Source organism: Pezoporus wallicus, unplaced genomic scaffold (genome assembly GCF_028554395.1).
Source record: "Pezoporus wallicus isolate ANWC-B61680 ecotype Strahan unplaced genomic scaffold, APGP_CSIRO_Pwel_v1 contig_5922, whole genome shotgun sequence".
NCBI lineage: Eukaryota > Metazoa > Chordata > Aves > Psittaciformes > Psittacidae > Pezoporus > Pezoporus wallicus.
The window spans coordinates 2,412,000-2,431,357 of record NW_026637228.1 but is presented as its reverse complement, the minus strand read 5'-3'; the positions used below and the strand labels follow the sequence as shown (position 1 = coordinate 2,431,357).

Below are 19,358 nucleotides of genomic sequence, written 5' to 3'. Positions count from 1 at the left end.
CTTTCCCCCATAGATTTTTATTACCATTCTTCAAATTGTGAGTCTTTTAGTAAATCCTTCCTTTCTAATATTTGCATGAGTGTTTCAACTGCCTCACTCAAGAAATGAGTGACTGATGAATACTATATACTGTCTATCAGTGTTCAACATATTAAGATGTTCTAGTACTCTTTTGTTGTTTGGGATTTGTTTGTTCGGTTTTGTATGTGGTGTTTTGGGTTTTTTTTAATAACAGTCTCCAGAAGAATGCTTTCCTTTTCTCCCACCTGAAGTAACTTACTTGCTTCCATCATCTTCCTTTCTGAAAATTAAAGCAATAATGTCAATTCCACTGCAGAATTTGTGTAACCTCGTTGACTACCTTTACCTTTCACAGATCAGTAATCTGTCTAACCACTGAATCTACTCCTTCCCTACTTAATCCATCAATCCAGATAATCTACAGCATTCTTAGGTACTGGTCATTGCCCTGTAAGCTTTCTCTGTCATGTTTAAATAATGTTTTATTGCAGTCTTTATTGTCTTATTATTTGACTTTATGCCTTTAGTGGTTTTTTTTCTTTACATTTCCCCTTCATCCTACCAAATCTTTGTTTTACATCTAGCCTGCTACAGTTTATGCTCAGTTCTATTAGTGTCACTTGAATATGATTTCCATCTTTAGAAGGATACATTTTCAGCTTTAATGAACTCTTATACCTTGTATTTAACCATTGTAGCACTTTTTATTTCCTAATTTTTTTGTTCTTGTCTTTGGATATAGGGACTCTGTGTATTAGGGCCACCTCCCTGCTCATCGTATGGATTTTAATCCTTTATCTTTTCCTTTCAGACTCTTTCTGAGTAACTTCCTCTTCCTTTTTTTTTCCTTTTTTTTTTTTTTTTGGCCTTCTAATGGTTGCTCCTCCTGAAGTTGCACATATGAAAACTGCCACTTTATATGATCTGCTTGAAGGACGTCAAACATAATCATGCCAATCATTGTTATTTCGTGTCTTAACCATGCATGCTACTGCTATCATCTCCTCTGTCCTAACTGGGTGAGAGGACTTAAACCAAATGTACCATTTCCCTAATATGGTCTGCAGAGGGACACTTCATGGAGCAGTCAAACATAACAGATTTTCTAGTGCTTGACAGGTGACTCATACCTGAAGGAAACTAAACAGCTGCACCTACATCTCCTTTTGTCCTAATGTGTGTGTTGTTAAAACCCTGTATAACCCAGTGGTTAGTCCTTTGTGTGTTACAGCAAGACACCTTCCATGCTTTAAGAAACATTGACTGGTGCATTAGTTGCCTGGTTTGTTGCAACTACACAACTCTGGAGGTACAGCTGTAAAAATAGACTTGTTCACTTTCTATTCCTTTTCACCACTGTGATCTGTCTAGCATTGGAGCTTTATGCTCTTTTCATCTAAACTTTCATAGTCACTTTCTCCTCTTTTCTGTCATTTACCTGTGGTAGAGTAGCCATGTAATGTTTGTGCTGTGATCCCACTCAATAACTCCAGGGCCAGAGCAGTATTAAAATGAGGAAAAACCAAAGCAATTCTTGAATTGTTCTTGGCTGAGAAAAGAGAGCTTCTTCATTCAAAACATTTTTGAAGTGAAGCCTTAATGTGGTACTGGAACAGAAATTTGAAGGTAAAAGCAAGGTACTGTTTAATACCACCAACTAATATTTATAAAGCGTGCTAGGGGATGTTGTGGGAAGGGAAATAATTATATTTCTACAAGAAAGTGGTGCTTGATCTACTCCAGAGGTGAAAGTCGGTTGTACGCCATCAGAATACTGCTAAACTCCTTCATCTCCATCAGGGTATTTGCCTCATAGCCTGGTGCACGGTAGACCGCAGCGACATGTCCTGGCTGACACTGTGCGTTTGAGTTCCGGAGGATGCCAATTATTATTGTTTCTAGAGGCAATGCTGTTGCACCATCTTTTCATTTATGTTTTCTGTGACTGTTTTCATTGTCCATAGAGTCATTTACAAGGCTAAAATAACATGAGATCTAGTCTTACACAACTATCACTCAGGAACCAGAATACAAAGAGAATGCAAGATCTCTAGTTAATCTGTCAGCACGAATAGCTCCTTGAGGAATTAACTGTGCCCAGGAAAAATAGGATAAACTAATCCTAGAACCCCTGCTCATTCCAGCTTTGTTGTGTTAAACACTGGAAGGATCTCTGCCTGGCTGGGATGCGCAATATATACTCTGTATCAATGTGTGACATGTGGTGAAATGCTTCTTCTTGAAAGCCCACAAGAGAGGAGTAGTATAAATTAAGAGTAATCTCACAACAGCTATTTTTGAGTTCTTAACCAGTGAAAATGTAAGTGTAGCAATATTGTGCATCTATTAAAAATCTTGAAAGGCTCTTTATAACTAGATGATAGGAGTGATAACGTGTAATTTATTGATGTTACACAGATAGAGGAGAAACCACAAAGTAGCAATTTTTGTGTGAAAAGGGGTATGATAGAGGAAATAAAAACAGAGCAAGGGACTTCTCCCCGCAGCTTCTTGCCTGTGTGGGCAACCATGTCAACTTGAACAAAACCACCGTGTGCTTTCATCCCATACCATGTTCCAAAACAGGGAATATTCTCTGTATTCAAAAGTAAGATGCCCAGATACTCTCTAATGTTTTTGGCCAAGTTGAAGGTGGAATGTGCCTGAGGGCAGACCTGAGAAATATCTCTCCTGCACTGTATTAGTATCACCTGTTGATGTCGGTATGCTTGTGTATACATCTAATCCCAGGGCCTTTTCTCAAGGAAAAAGCCTTGGAATTGGAACTGACAATGTACACTTAATGCTGCAGATCCATCTGAGGATGTCAAGCTACACATGAATGTGTCTGTTTATAGCCTTAACTTATTACTTTAAAGCATTCTGCCGTACATTTCTTTTCCTATCAGAACTAAGTAGGTGATTTTGGAAGTAAGTCTGCTCTCAGGGATTGTGGAGGTCTCACTAAGGACAGAAATTTTCCCTGTGGCCTTCAGCATCAGTGATATGAGCGTGTGCTGTTTCCCACTGATATTTAAATTTGAATTATAAGCAGGCCTGAACACATCCCATAAACTCAAAATAAAGAAACCACAGTCCAAACCAGTATGAACATCTGTCTCAGGATATTTCTAACTTGAAATACTCATCAAAGCACCCAGTTGTACTAGTTAACAATTACTCTTTCACTAATACATAATGAAGATGAATGGAAAAAATAACTAAATAAAATCCAGCATTTTCATGTGATAGCTTTCTTCTTCTCAGGGCTTAGACACAGCCACTGGAAGAGATAAAAGAATCCTTTTCTCAGCCCTGAGGACTGGCATTTACAAGATTTTGTCCATTCCTCGTTTCTCCCATCCAGTAGTTCTAGATGACCATTGAAAGGCCTTTCTCTGGAAATATGGAGGGTGTAAGCAGTGGTCTTCCACAGACAGTAGCTCTCCCACAAACATCAACCATTTATGATGCACCCTTTTCCTAAGAGACTGCTGCAAACACTCCCTGCAGAGGATTCTAGCTTGAATAGAAACCTTCTAAACAGGTAATTACTTCAAGAGGTTTTAATCTATATTTTCCTTTTAACCAAAGCCTACAGGCTTTTAGGCTTACTGTATTTAACCACACTCAAACTGATAAGCTTTTCCTCCTTGTCTTTCTGCCGAGGGGAAATACGTAACAATACAGGGCAAATGTGAAAGAGTTCATGGGATAGCAGTTGTCTCTTTTGGAGGCATGTTTTAATATATTTTCACCTATTATCCTTCTACTCTATTCCCCTTCCAGACTCTGCTTCTACCTCCAGCCCCAGCCCCTTCTCCTCCCTAAACAGCACTTCTGAGAGAGGATATAAATTTGTACAGAGTACCACAGAGAGATAACCAAATGCAATCCCTGTTCACTTTTGGATATTCAGTCTGAAATGCGTTACTGGTTTTAAACAAAAGCCCTTCAGGCATATGAAGGTATTCTTAATGACTACAGCAAGCTTTTGATCAAAACCATAGAATAGCAAGATAAATCACCTTATTTGCCTATATTTTCCAAAATATTTGTTCTTTTTTCTCCAAGAAGCATCCCCCTGTTCTGTGAGTTGGGAGTGTTCACACTGTAACTTCACCAGCATCACTGGCCCATCTCGCCTCTTCCCTGTACAGTGGCACTCCTGTTGCAGGTCTGGCAAGTGCAGTATGCCCGCTGAGTAACAACACCCGGCACTGTGAAGTAAAACTAGCAATAGATGCACCTAGATTTTTGAAGACCCAAACTGCCTGAAACTTACAGCCAGTTAAAACAATTGGGCCATGCTTGGGCTTGGCAGGATTGTGTGTGAACTCCCTGGGAGCAAGCGAGCACGGTTGAAACAGTTTTCATGTAGAACATGAAAATTGTTCCCTGCTGAAGGAGGGAATTAGCACCGCCTCGTTTCTTTTCCTAGGAAATAGTGCCATCATGTGGCTACATTGTTTTCTCTGTTTCAGATTATAAAAGGGCAGTTGTACAAAGTTTTCTCCCTTACACTAAAATGCTATCTGGTGAGCCTGTCTTTTGCCAATGTAAATAGGTTAAAGCTGGCCTGGGCACAGGAATTAACACCCTTGCAATGATATGACAAGCCTGTTGATATCCCTCTTAATGTTAATGCAGGTGTTCTCCTGCTAATGTAATATATGTTGCTTAGAGATGTTGTAGATACCTACAGGAGAAGCATCCCCCCATAAATGTAGTAGTCAACGTTTATACCAGGGGGATCTGATGGCATGGCTGTAGCAGCAGAGGGTCTGCAGACAAGGGCTGAGAGAGAACTGAGAGAAACAGTGTGTGTATATATGAGTGCCAGTGTTTACAGTGGGGGTACATTGGACTGTACCCCAAATATGTGCCTGGGCATAAAAATGGCTTTTGAGTATACCTTCTTTACTCTAAAGTATTTTTGGAGTTCCTAAAATAGCAAGAATACAAAATGGAGTGAAAGTGGGAAAAGTAAATGCCCTGGCTAAAAATGGAGTATTTCTTTAACTTAAAAATAACTGAACGTGCTGTAACACTTCAAAGCCCATTGTCACCAGACTGCTATGAACTGAATTTTTTTTATACTTGGTGTTTCACAGTTATAAGTAGGATGTTCACCATAAAGCGTTATAAAGAAACAGTCACTAGAGTAGTTTGAGAGGAAAGCTTCATTTTTGTAACCCTGAAGAACAAAATTTTAAGATACCTGTGGAGTTAATTCTTGATCTTTCTACAGTGTTCTACATCCAAGCAACACAGAACAATTTGTGAAGATTAAGGCATGCAGTCTTGCTGCTGATTTGGGTGCGTGATGCTCTCCTTATTCTACAAATGCAGCAAACTGAGGCACAGACATTGCTGCCTGGAGGTTGTAGAGCAAACAGGGTTAAAACTTAAACAGGGGAAGTTTAGGTTGGATATAAGAAGGAAATTCTTTCGTGTTAGGGCGGTGAGGCACTGGAATAGGTTGCCCAGGGAGGTTGTGAATGCTCCATCCCTGGCAGTGTTCAAGGCCAGGTTGGACGAGGCCTTGGGTGATATCATTTAGCATAAGGTGTCCCTGCGCATGGCAGGGGGGTTGGAACTAGATGATCTTAAGGTCCTTTCCAACCCTAACGATTCTATGATTCTATGATTAGTGCTGATGGACACCTCTCACAGTCTTTCAGGTGAAACAGAGAAAGGTGATTCACTGACTGCTCCCCAAGTGTGTAGGCTTAAGAGGCTTTTATGCTTGATGTTGGGAATTAATGCCCACTGGATATAGAAGAAATTTTATGTACAGACACCTTTGGTTTAGTCTTCAGCTTTATGTAAAATGGATATGTCATCAATATGTAGATGCTAAAAAGATCAGAGAAAGCCTGTCTCCTGAGCAAAGTTTAAGCAAACTCTTTCTTCTTAGGCATCTACGCAATATGTTTGTTCCATGGAGAGTAAGGTTGTGTTTGTGTGTGCATGCATTTCTGTCTTTCAAATGAATGTAGTTATTAGACTATGAAATGTAGAGAAGTTTGACAGCTTTCAGAACGCAACTTCCATAGAGTATATTACTGACACATTAATAGACGTTGTGCTGGTAAAAATACAGTACTTCCTGTTAAATGTAGACTGCTACATATTTTGATTCTAACAACAATCTGGTAGGGTTAGGGCAATTTGTGTAGTGTCATCTGGTGTTTGTTTTGGATAGATATTATAGAAGAAGATACTGATTTTCAAGATGTTCAAGCAGATGATTGGGTGAAAACTCCAGCAAACCTTTAAAGCGACAGAAAGCAAGGGCTGCTCCTGGTCAGATCTCCTGCTGAGGATACAAATGTTCTTCTGTGTTCGTGAAACTCCATACAAACATTTTGTCTTGCAGGCCTCTGCTCAGAATGAGGCCAAATATTCAGGAGAATCAGTCTGAACAGGATTTGCTATATCAGCCTTTCTAGAATCATAGAGATATACTGAGAAGTCAGCCTCTACCAGGGTTTCAGGATTTTAATTCAAGTCTGTTCTGTCAGTGGAAAAAAATGTTGCTCCACTAAATTTGGTCTCAGAGAGTTGGAACCTGATGCAGAACTAATTTTGTGTGTCGAAACACTAGATAAGAATTTTTTGCTCTGTTAATCCAATTTTTATTTAGAGTAACTAACTTGAGAACAACAGAAAATAAAACTTCAGCAGTTGGGATGAATCAGGTCATCAGAGCTGAAGAAAGCATCTCCAATGGTTATGGTACAAAAAATGGAACAGGAGACCCTAATGTGTGGAATGAGAAAACTTGGTGTGGAAATTGTGGGGCTATAGTAGGTATCATATGTTGTGATGGAAATGCTGAATTTTCACTCCAGTGTCATATTTATACAAGAGTTGAGATTTTCATTCCAAGTTAAGGATTCTTTACTGAGATGTGCCTTTCTTTCTTAAGGAGAATCTGTAGGATTTTGCTTTGATAACAGTACTTTATTTGCTTGGGTTTATTTATCCTGTAGGGTCTTTAAAGAGTAACATATATAAGTGTCTCAGGCAACTGTTTAATTCACCTCACTCATCTAGAGTACTTACCCACTTTAGGGCACTGCATTTTAAATGAAAGGACAAACTGGACAGAAGACAGAAGAAGATAAGAATGAGAAGAGTGCATACAACCAGTGAGGGGGAGTGAGAGACCTGAGTCTTTATTTTCTAGAAAAAGTAAGGTCTAAAGAAGAAAAGTGAAGCAGTTTCCAATATATAAGATGAAAGTGGTTAATAGTTCTCTGTCTCTGCTGGAGGAAAGAATGAGTAATCAGTTTCAAAGTTAAATACCATCAAAGCTTTCTTGCTATAAAGATCTTAGACTGTCTGTCGGAGAGAGAGTGGAAATCTCCCACAATGTTGGTTTTTACTTGGTTTTGCAAACATATTTAACAAATTTCTGAAGAGATAGTGTAGGTAAATTGTTTTCACTTTAAGGAAAAGCTACTCCTATTCCATTAAATGGCTGTCTGAGGAACCTAATGCATCCTTGTGATGCAGTCAGGAGACTGCTCATCCAGCGGTGCAGAGACTAAAGATTAGAGGTCCAAAACTGCACATAATAGAGGAAGAGAATAATTAGATGACAATGCTTGTCTCCAGCAGTAGCAGCAGGTTACTTGGCTTTTGTGGTGCTCCCAGACACTAATGGCTGGATTACAGATGCATGGAGAAACAGCAGTGGGAAAAAAGCCTACCAGTCCTAACTTCCACATCTCTGTCTTAGCCCAAGGTGCTCGGCCACCTAAGTGCTTGTCATTTGGTGATGAGAATACCATGTTATACAAAGTGTAATGCCTCCAACTTTTGTGCTGTCTCTCAAAGTGTGTATTCCTCTCAATGTGAGGCTTGAGAATCTTGACAGGAAGACAAACTAGGCAACAATATCAAGCTAGTTCTAGATATTAAGTATCAGAGAGATGAGTTACCAAGCAGTTTTCTAAATGCTACTGCAGAAAATTGAGGCAAAAATGCAATCTCTCTCTCTTGGCAAGCCTACCAATTCTCAAGGATAGAAGATAGAGGGATAGAGGACAATTATTCTCTTTGCCTCATAAGTATGAAAGTGAGACTAGAGCCTTTGGGGTTCACTCTGCTAGTTGTTCCTGTGAAAGACCACACAGTAAGTTTCCAAAAAGAGCTTGGATTCCAGCATCCTAGGCAGTTTTGCTTCAGGTGAGTTCCGAGTTTCAGTAATTGTGGTGGTTTCATCACCACTGTGTTTCTAGAAATGGTAGTCATTATTTTGCAATGAGCTTTGAGATACTGTGATTTTAAAGGACACTAGAGAAAATCAAATTCTGTGATATCTTTCTGTTATGAGCATTAAAGCTGTAAGCATTGGCTTTGCAGAAAGGGACATCTAGTGGCTGTACAAAAAAAAAAAGCCTTACTAAATACTTTTAATGAAGCCTTATCAAATACTTGCATGTCTGACTAAATAAGTCATATGTGTATGACTACTGTATGACATACCTACTTGTGTATGACCTGCTGTCTTCACTATTCCGTACATCTTTGTAGCTCTGCATCATGTTTTTGCTGGGATTGTTCTTTATGTTTTTGGCAAAACAACAAACATCACCTTTCTAGTTTTATGTAGGTCTATGTATGGTAGCTTGGCAAACAGAAAACTGCCTTCAAGCCATGCTTGGTGTACTTCACTGCTACACTTCCACATTTTCTATAGTATCTTCCAAGCGTCCACTGCCTGCTGTTTCCTTCTGCCATTGCTTTCCCTTTTGGTACTGTATTTGGAGAGGTTGTCATTGTTATTGTCATGGTGAAATCTACTTTCTTTTGAATGCCCATAGCATAAAAGTCAGCAGGAGGGGTGGATGAGATTCAGGGAAACACTAATCTAAGCACTCAGTCATGTATTACACACAAAAGTTTGTTCCTTTCCCATCCACATTTTGCTCCTTCTTACCAGTCGAGGATGAATTCCATGCATGTTTCTGTGAATAGGCTGACAGTTTAATCGGTACATTTGCATATGGGCAAACGGAGCTTTTTTCAAAGTTGCACATAATATGTTTCACCTTTATGCAATGCCAGCTTCAAATTGCATCCCAGGAGGATTGCAAATGTGCATAATCTGTGTGGTTGTCTGAGCTTTTTTTAATTTTCTTTTTTTTCCTGCTTTTTTCTTCCTTTTTTTTTTTTTCTCTATTTTCCTGAACTGGCAAACACCTATTCATTGCCCATCTGGGTAAGAATGGCCTTTGCATTTTCACACCCATTCTTTCCTATATGGTTTGTGAATACTCCTCCAATCAGAACTTGCTTCACAGAAAAGGGACAAAACCATTTTACAGGAGTTTCTCAGAATTAAGTCCATTGGGATCTCTACATCATGTTTACTGGACAAAAAAAGGGGGGTACTTAACAAAGACCACTTGAATTTCATAAAAAGGTTCCCACTGTCTTGAATTTAAAAGAGTGGCAGGCCTGAGAAGAGCCTGAGACAGCAGTCTTTTTCCTGAGCCAGGCATTCTGTGCAGTGACGAGTAGGTGAGTGTGCGTGCATGTAGCTGGGTCTTGTGAAGAGCTGACACACTTTCTGGCTTGTCCAAGGCTCTAGCAGTCTTTGTAGGAATGTAGCATTTACTTTAGAATCAAACTTGCATTGGTAAGTCTGCCTTTTATGGGGAGCATCCCCTTGGGACTTTCAGCTTAGATCAGTATACAGTAAGGGACAACCAGAAAACTTGGATCTGGACAGTTTCCTGCAGAAAGGGAGAGGAGCTGCATGGAATAGCAGGTTTTGCTACAGACCAGTCCCTGGAATTTGTTGAAGTTGCTCTCTTCTACTGCTGTGGTTTGTGTAGTAGCATCTTAGACGCAATTGTGGATTATTTGTTTCCTGTACTTTGGGCAGGCATAGTTTTCAATGTTGACTGTCAAGGAAGGTGGCCTAGAAGAAATATCCTCAAAATCTGTACTAGCTTTTTTACTGTTGTGTGTCTCGTCCACCCACCTTTCTTGTTTTATCCTTCAGGAGTGAACTTCAGTTGTTTCTCAGTTAAAGAAGTGGTAGCTGTTCCAATTTAATTTGAAAGAGTAAAGAAATGAGAAGACATGTTAGAAACATGGTTGCATGGAAAGGGAGCCCTAGAGTCAAACCAAGTAATGATCAGTAGTTTCTGATGGAAAGATTTCTAGCATACTGATAGGCAACTGCTGAAAGGGAGATGGAGATAAATGGGTAGCTGTGCAATCACTTGCCATGGCCTGCAAGAGGTCTTGAAAAGAGGGGTCATCTGTTTATCATTAGTCTTCAATCCTTCTGTTTCCCCACCAGCACAAAGCTTTTACCAAGTTTTCTTCTTTTCAGAACAAGGATTCTGACTTTCTATGTAAATACATTTTGAATCCTCATGTGATCTGACATGTTGGGAAGGGAAGAATCTGGAACTGCCCTGAAAGCCTCTGGAGAATGACTCTGGAAAGAGGGGAATACATCTCTTCTGTACATTATTTTGTGTAATAACAGTTGCAGTGCCCTTGAAGGAAAGTCTCCCAGGTTCTGATATTTTCTGGTGCTATGATCAGTCACATCAGAGGAAATCAGCAGAGCTTATGGACAAGACAGATGTAATGCACAACCTCCATGATACTATTAGTAGTTTCCTCCTTGTTCCTGCTATGTGAGTTTCCCCCTAGTGCTCTAATCTCACATGGAAATTAGTACCCTTCTGATACTGGCTGGTTTACATTTGTTAACATCAGATTTCTTCAGCTTGGTCCCATCAGGATTTCCAGTTCCTGACCTTTGTGTTTCCCTTTTATCATTCAGCTGTTTCAGAGAATTAAAATAACCATCTGTGTCCAAGGTGGTTTGTCTTTGAACCACCAGAATAGATGGTGCTTGAGATGTCAGGAGTAGATAAATGAGAAGGAAAAGGAGAGCAGGGAGGATGCCACATTTTCCTGCAAATTGCAGAGAGTATATCTGTGTATGAGACGTAAAGCACCCCTTAGGCTGGAGCAGAGGGATACTGTTGAGCTAAAAGGCATCTAGATTAAACCACTTTAAATGCCTTGTATTTGTTCTGTATATTTCTGTTAAAGCAGACAGTAACAGTAAGCTAGTTTAATTTACTCATGCTTCTCTACCAAATTTCACTTTTGGATTCTCACAAATGAACAAGTAATTGTGGCAGAGGGGTTATAGCTTTAGTAGAAACATTCAAAGCAGAAAGACTGTAATACTAGTGGTGATTTTGCATTACTTTTCTCTGCATACTTTTCTAGGAACCAAGGTGATGAATGCACTACAAATGCTAAGAGAAAGAAATTTTTGGTAATGTTTTATTTGTTTACCACTTAGAGGGCACTTGGTTTTTCATAGTTGAAAGGTCAAACCATAGCTTCTGCCCATCAAAATCTAAAGAGACAAAAAATAAGTAGAGAGCATGAAAGGAAATAAAAGAGCATTAAAACCAAAGCAAGCAAGATGGAGATAGGGAAGAGTGGACTGAGAGATAAGAAATTACTTTTTAGTCACTTGTAAAAGTCAGTTGTGAAGGTTATGTTGGCTCTGTACCTGAATTGGTTAGGTGCTTTTCTAAACTGTTCTCTATTTAGATTATTCAGGCAAACGAAGACAAAGTCTTCCTTAGAGTAAATGTCTGTAATTTTCCAGTTTCTGTCAAGTAAATAACAGCAGGAGAACATTTGTTTTTATGTGATGGCATTCTGGTGCCAGTCAGAACTGGGGATATGCTAAAACTGAAGCGGACAGCTCATGTTAACTTTTTTGCTTTGAGTTCTTACAGAGGACTGTTTGTCACTACTGGGTAGCAAATGTTCTAAACCACAACCCCAGACAAAACTGTGCGTGGGATTTTAGGAACATTTACAGGCTAAATCTTTAACCAGATTTGAATTTTACAAAGTGACTGCCAGTTTTTTAGATAGAAGTAACTGTACTATAAAACACAGGCTCCAAATTCCTTGAAATACCAATCTAGATAGAAATCACATTTTCATACACACTCTTTGCATTAACAGCGTGATCTAAAGGGTCATTATAGTAAGAATCTGATCTTTTCTGGTGTGGGTTCACATCTGAACAACCTAAAATCCACTTTTAATCTGTTAGCTCAAGCTGTCTCTAGGCTTTTTAAAACCAGATAAACTGGCTTTAAAACTTTTTCCTATTAATTTAGGACTTGAGCTTCTGCAAATATATAGCAGAGCATACTTCCCACCTTACAAAGGTGCTGTCTTCTTATCGGTGATTTTGTATGTGATTTTCACAGTATAATCTGTTTCGTGTGCCCAGTGGGCAGTCACCTTCTCCAATGCCCTGACTGTGACTCTGCAGAGGACAAGACTCAATCTGTTTTATTTTTGTTTTTTGTCACCTGCTTTGCTCCAGGTAACATCAGTTGCAAGGGGATGACAGAGCGCATTCATAGCATCAACCTTCACAACTTCAGCAATTCTGTGCTCGAGACCCTCAACGAGCAGCGCAACCGTGGCCACTTCTGTGACGTGACGGTCCGCATCCACGGGAGCATGCTACGCGCCCACCGTTGTGTGCTGGCGGCTGGCAGCCCCTTCTTCCAGGATAAGCTGCTTCTGGGCTACAGCGACATCGAGATCCCCTCAGTGGTGTCAGTCCAGTCTGTGCAAAAGCTCATTGACTTCATGTACAGTGGGGTGCTGCGGGTCTCACAGTCAGAGGCCCTCCAGATCCTCACAGCTGCCAGCATCCTGCAGATCAAGACTGTGATTGATGAGTGCACAAGGATTGTCTCTCAAAATGTGGGAGAGGTCTACCCGGTCATTCAAGATTCTGGACAGGAGACACCGAGGGGAACACCCGAATCAGGCACCTCGGGGCAGAGCACCGACACGGAGTCTGGCTACCTGCAGAGCCATTCACAGCACAGTGTGGACAGGATCTATTCAGCCCTTTATGCCTGTTCCATGCAAAATGGGAGTGGAGAGCGCTCCTTTTACAGTGGAGCTGTGGTCAGCCACCATGAAACAGCCCTGGGGCTCCCCAGGGACCATCACATGGAAGACCCCAGCTGGATAACCCGGATCCATGAACGATCACAGCAGATGGAGCGATACCTCTCCACCACTCCGGAGACCACACACTGCCGCAAGCAACCACGGCCTGTACGAATTCAAACCCTGATGGGCAACATCCATATTAAGCAGGAGATGGAGGATGACTATGACTACTATGGCCAACAGAGGGTGCAGATCCTTGAGCGCAATGAGTCTGAGGAATGCACTGAGGACACTGACCAAGCAGAAGGCACTGAGAGTGAGCCCAAAGGGGAGAGCTTTGACTCGGGAGTCAGTTCCTCCATTGGCACTGAGCCCGATTCCATGGAGCAGCAGTTTATGGCTGGTCTAGGCCGGGATGGGCAGCAAGAACCTTCTCAAGCAGATCAAAATGACGTCCCTGCTGATGGCACTCAGCCGCAGCAGCAGCAGCAGCATGTAGATGCCAACTCTTCCTCGCCAGAGAGAAGCAATGACGTTGAAATGGACAACAAAGTGCTCACAGTCAATAACAGCACCGAAAAGGGGGCTTTGCAGCCTTCTGTCAACACAACTGTTGCCCAACCATTGCCAACCACACAGATCTACTTACGCCAGACAGAAACCCTCACCAGCAATCTGAGGATGCCACTGACTCTGACCAGCAACACTCAGGTCATTGGCACAGCTGGCAACACCTACCTGCCTGCCCTTTTCACCACACAGTCTGCTGGCAGTGGCCCTAAGCCTTTTCTTTTCAGCCTGCCCCAGCCTTTAGCTGGCCAGCAGGCACAGTTTGTAACAGTGTCCCAGCCTGGCCTGTCAACCTTTACTGCCCAGCTGCCAGCCCCACAGCCCTTGGCTCCATCTGCGGGCCACAGCACAGCAGGTGGGCAAGGTGAAAAAAAGCCTTATGAGTGCACTCTCTGTAACAAGACTTTCACCGCCAAACAGAACTACGTCAAGCACATGTTTGTACACACAGGTAAGAGTACGTCCCTTTGGCTTATACATGAAGCCAGAGAAAGTCCTCGATAAACATGGACTTAGTTTCTGTTTCCCCACAGCCTCTGTACAAACAGGAGGGAGCTTGTATCACTGAACACTTTCCCAGTTTACTGCAGTGAAGTTGAGCCCCTGCAGAAACATATAGGTCCCTTACGGGGCCTAACTGTGCACGGTACAGAAACAAGCTCATTTTACTTGGAGTGAAATGTGGCCTGCACCCATCCAAGGAAATGGTAGAGGTTTGTTGTCCCTTGTAAGCTGACCAGGCAACATTAAGTAGAAATGGCATGAGGAAAAGGTAATTACAAGTCATTCAAGAAAAACTGTATCTACTAAAAAAGGGCACTCGCCTGTAAGTTTTACAGGTAGAGAAGTTCAAGTGATGATCACTGGCATGAGTTTAGGGCAAGTTCATTCCTCATGGAATGGCAGCAGTAGTTCCAGGCCTGTGTATTAGACACACTGCCAGATATTTTCTAAATCTTCTATATTCCTATAAGAAAGTAAATTAGGAGTTTTTTTCAGAAAGTTCCTCTGTACTTCACTGAAGCTGACTGCTGTAATCCCCTGTGGTAAGTCAGATGCTTCACTAGCTGTGCATACTGAAACATTTAGAAATGTAAGGAAAATTTTAAATAATAAATGTAGAACACAACATCAGGACCCTTTTTGTTTAAAAATGCAACTGCTTTGGTATATGGTCTTTTGAGATGATTTAGGTAGCCATGTTTACTATGAAGCCAAAACTGCCTTTTCTAGTTTTGTCAAGTTACAAGACTTCAAAACAAGGAGCTAGATCTATCTTACATGAAGAAGCTATTCTGGGTTCAGGACTAAATTTTGCTTGCTTTAGCCCTCAGCTTATTCTGATGTTGGAGAGAAATTCTAGTTTAGAGAAAGAGTAAATATTTCTCTCACCAAGCAGTGGTTTTGTTAACGTCAGATCCTAAAATAAATGCTGCATTTGTGATACATGAAGTAGAGCCTGGAGAAATTGCCCAAGGTATGGGAGGAATGTAAGTCATGAGTCCCCATTGTATCCAGTAGATTTCACTTCCATGTGCATATGTAAACTTTTAACTTCTATTTACCTGTAATTGCCACTTAAATGAAAAATTGCCCTAGGCATCTAAGGCAGACTTATACATGTCCATATATTCAAAAAGGTCAGCTTCTCAGCACTGGTACAAAATGTATGACTGCAAGGATCAAGAATCCTGAATCCCAAGATTGTGTCTGTTTATGTTCTCTATTTTTCTGTTGTGAATGAGTAGCTAAAATACTAAATAGTGCTGTGATAGTCAGAAAAAAAAACCTCTTCAGAACACAGTCAAATATATCTGCTTGCACCCTTGTTGTGAAGAAAGGCTTCTTCACAAAACACTTAACTGAGATTAGGTGCTTTATTTCCCCCACCCCAACTGTGCACTGCATTTGATATTTGGAATCAGATAAAAGTAATATTGGAAGATCTGGCATAAATATTCCTAGCTACTGCACATAAAGTCAACAAAGGAAATTGATAGGCACCTCTAATCGCTAAATAATACCTTATTTGTGTGGTTCTGAGAATTCCCAAAATAATGAATTGTGGTGGCAAGATGAGATTCAGGTAGACAAATGATTGCAAAGTTCATTTAGGAGCAGACTGGCTTCTGGAGTGGCTGGGAGAATAATTGCACCATAACCAACAGAGAGCAGGGCTTCAGAAAACCCTTTGTAAAATAACCTTTTTTATGTGCAGCCTCAGAGAAAGGATGTCCGCTACCTTGGCTAGTGCTGAACAGGTTCATCATGAAAACTGAGAGGAGGCAACTGTGCCCACTGTCAGGGTGACTTTCCCCAGTCCTCTTAAAAGAAGCCTGGCAAAGTGGCTCTGGAAAAGATTCCTTGGTAAAAGGGAAAGATATAGGAGATGCAAATGTTTGAATTAGTCTTGCTGTTTGGAGGTCTCGTACGAGAAGACATGAAGAAGCCTAATCATAAACCAGAATTCATCAGCCTAAAGGCCTCCTCATCTCTATTTGTCTTTATGGTTCCCAAAACTACATTCTGATGTAGGTTGCCATGCAATGGAAACCTACCTCCCTTTCTTTTACACAGACGCAAACACACTAGGAATGGATATTTTTCCACATGCCCTGCAGATTGGCTTTAACATATCTCACAGTGTTGTTCTGCAAGACATGCAATGCTGTGGAAATACTAGTGCTAGAATGCATGCAGTGCCTGCGTACCATGTAAGCCATCACTGCCTTCTCTTACATATCATGCTGTGGTTAATATCCAATAACTGTCCCACATTGCTGTCTAAAACCAGCCAAATATGAAACAAAGAACCAAAAGGAGAGATATGCACATTTAATTCACTGAGCAGTTTTTGCTGACTTCAACATGAAGAATCATGGGAGTGAATAACCTGCAGTGCTCACTTAGGAAGCACAGATATTTGCATACAAAACAAGAAAAAGAAAACCTAAAAAGTTTTTAGATTCTTAGGAGAGGAGAAATCCTGGAAAGGTTTGGAAGCTACAATTAGAAAGCCGGAATCCAGTGTATCTTAGAAACACGTGCAGGCAATAATTAGGGTGTTTTTATGGAATAGTCTTAACAGGATCTGGAGCAGAGGAGACCAACTTATTGCAAACTCTGGGAAATATATTGCCTAAGGCAAAAATAAGCATTGTAAATATAATCAGTTTCTTGTAAGTTAATCAGACATTATTATAACTGACACACGATCATTTTCCACATAACACGCGTCAAGCATATTGGCCTGTCTACATTCGACACACTACTATGTTCAGCAAAGCCAGCAGGAAAGTAAAGACTTAATGTGTTTTGACCAAGTGTCTTTCACCAAGTAGGGACAAACTCATCACTGGTGCAAGGAAGAGCAGCATGTGGATTTCATTCACAGATGTCACCATCATATGTGCAAACTGTGAAATCAAAAGAAACAGAGACTCAGGGGAGATAAAAAAGTAGGTCTTTACCATCCAATACATATTAATGATTTCCTCTTAAAATTGAATATAATGCATTGTAATCTCACTATACAAAGAGTAAATGGTACGTTAGCACAGGCATGTAACAGTCCTTGAAGATAACTCTTAAGGATTTAAAACAGTGTCAGATTGTAGAAAAGGAAGAAGCAGGTTGTCTGGGGGAAAAAATAAAGAAAGGATCTGCTAGAGGGAAAATTGCAGAATGACCAAATTAAAATAATTTTTCAGTCAGTGAAACAGGCTCATTTTAATTGTTGCAGAGCTGTGGTACCATCTCTTTCCCTGACAGCTTTGGGGATCATGAGTTACCACACCTGAAATATACCACAAGTGAATCAGAAATCATACTAAAAAGCAGCTTTTGGTGGGGCACTCAGGGTGTTGGGTATTGTCTACATTATCAATACAGCAACATGTGAAAATGTTGCCTAATACCATGAAACATAAGGCAGAAGAAGTGCTCTCAGTGTGAGAAGGAGTTAAGAGTAGTCTGGACAAACTAATCGCATCAGCTCAGCTAAGTATTTTTTTCAGTTCATCCTTGTAGCCACTGGTTTGTCTGGATGTGATCAGAGTTCACTTACAGAAGTTGCCAGAATCAGTTTTACAACAGCCCTGGGCACACAAGTGGTAGATAATATAAGTATTTTATATCTCTGATTTATCTGACAAGGTGTTTTATTTCATTGGCAGTCAAATCATTTAAGTTTCATGTCTGTTACCCTGGAATTTTGTCTATTAGGTTGCCCTTTGCATGGTACTGGCTGGCCTAGGCAATTCTATATACTGAGGTTGCCTTTTCAGTTACTCTTATCCGTGCTTCAGCTATAAGAGTTGACCAGAAAAAGGGGAAACAAAAATGAACCTCTCATAACACACTGAATTTCTTTGGCAATGCCTGGCATTTCTGTCCTGAGAAATGTAAAGCAGTTCGACAAAAACGGTTGTGTTACAGGTCAGCTATCTAGTAATCACTAGCTTTGCCCATGTTTTTACTTCATGCAGGTAGGGAGATGTGGAGACACTGAAGGCTAGGCTGGACAGACCCTTGGGCAACACGGTCTAGGGTGAGGCGTCCCTGCCCATAGCATAGGGTTTGGAACTGGATGATCTTAAGGTCCTTTCCAGCCGAAACCATTCTATGATTCTATGATTAAGACCTTCCTAGAAATGAGCATGAGGAGGAGCAAGGCGGGAGCATAGGTAGGAGAGGCTGTGCCACTGAAGCTGAGAGTAGATGCCAGGACATTTTAACTGTAGTCCTGTCTTTGTCAGTGTCTACTATGCGAACTTGAGGAAATCATCTGAGCTCCTTTTAACTGTATGGGGATTGGAAATACCTGCAGCCCCTTTGTAAAGCATTTTGGAACCTCTGCAAAAAAAAAAAAATGCTGTGCATCAAAACACAATTAACACTTGCTCTTCCTTATTCAGAGCACATCTCCAAATACCCGTGTGAGACTTGCCGTTAGTTTATTGCAAAGAGTTGTACCAAGCTGGTTTAATTTTATTGTCTCCTTTTGTCTGTTTTCTTTCTTTCTCTTTCTTGTTGGTAATGGGCAGGTGAGAAACCCCACCAATGCAGCATCTGTTGGCGCTCCTTCTCTTTAAAGGATTACCTAATCAAACACATGGTGACGCACACTGGCGTGAGGGCGTACCAGTGCAGTATCTGCAACAAGCGCTTCACCCAGAAGAGCTCCCTTAATGTGCACATGCGCCTCCACCGCGGGGAGAAGTCCTACGAGTGCTACATCTGCAAGAAGAAGTTCTCCCACAAGACCCTGCTGGAGAGGCATGTGGCTCTGCACAGTGCCACCAACGGCACGCCTGGAGCCACCGGAACCGGCACAAGGGCTGTCCCTGCCGGGGTGGTGGCCTGCACGGAGGGGACCACGTATGTCTGCTCTGTCTGTCCAGCTAAGTTTGACCAAATCGAGCATTTCAACGACCACATGAGGATGCATGTGTCAGACGGATAAGTAGAATCTCTCTCTCTCTCTTTGTTATGAACAAAAAATAGTAGAAACAACAACAAAAAGCTATGGCACTAGAATTTAAGAAATTATTTTTGTTTCATTTTTACCTTTATTTTCCTCCTTTTTTTTTTTTTTTGGGGGGGGGGGGGGGGGTTCGTTTCGATTTGTTGTTTTTTGTACTACATGAAGAACTGTTTTTTGCCTGCTGGTACATTACATTTCCGGAGGTTGGGAGAGTAATAATTTTCCCAACCTCCCTTGGATGGTGGCCTTAAGGCCAGGTAGTGCTTCATGAGCTCCACTGGTTGGA

At 41.1% G+C, this 19,358-nt stretch overlaps 1 protein-coding gene across 15 annotated transcripts in view; it reads left to right on the top strand.

Annotated features, from left to right (window-relative positions):
- Positions 1–19,154, top strand: part of ZBTB20 (zinc finger and BTB domain containing 20) — a 452,154-nt gene extending 433,000 nt beyond the window's left edge. For all 15 annotated transcript variants that reach the window (XM_057404358.1, XM_057404354.1, XM_057404359.1 and 12 more), the window contains 2 exons: positions 12,431–14,038; positions 18,633–19,154. In XM_057404358.1, coding sequence (XP_057260341.1) covers positions 12,451–14,038; positions 18,633–19,051 — 2,007 coding nt within the window. In that variant the 5' untranslated portion in view covers positions 12,431–12,450 and the 3' untranslated portion in view covers positions 19,052–19,154. The remainder of the gene's footprint in view (positions 1–12,430; positions 14,039–18,632) is intronic.
- Positions 19,155–19,358: the final 204 nt, after the last annotated feature.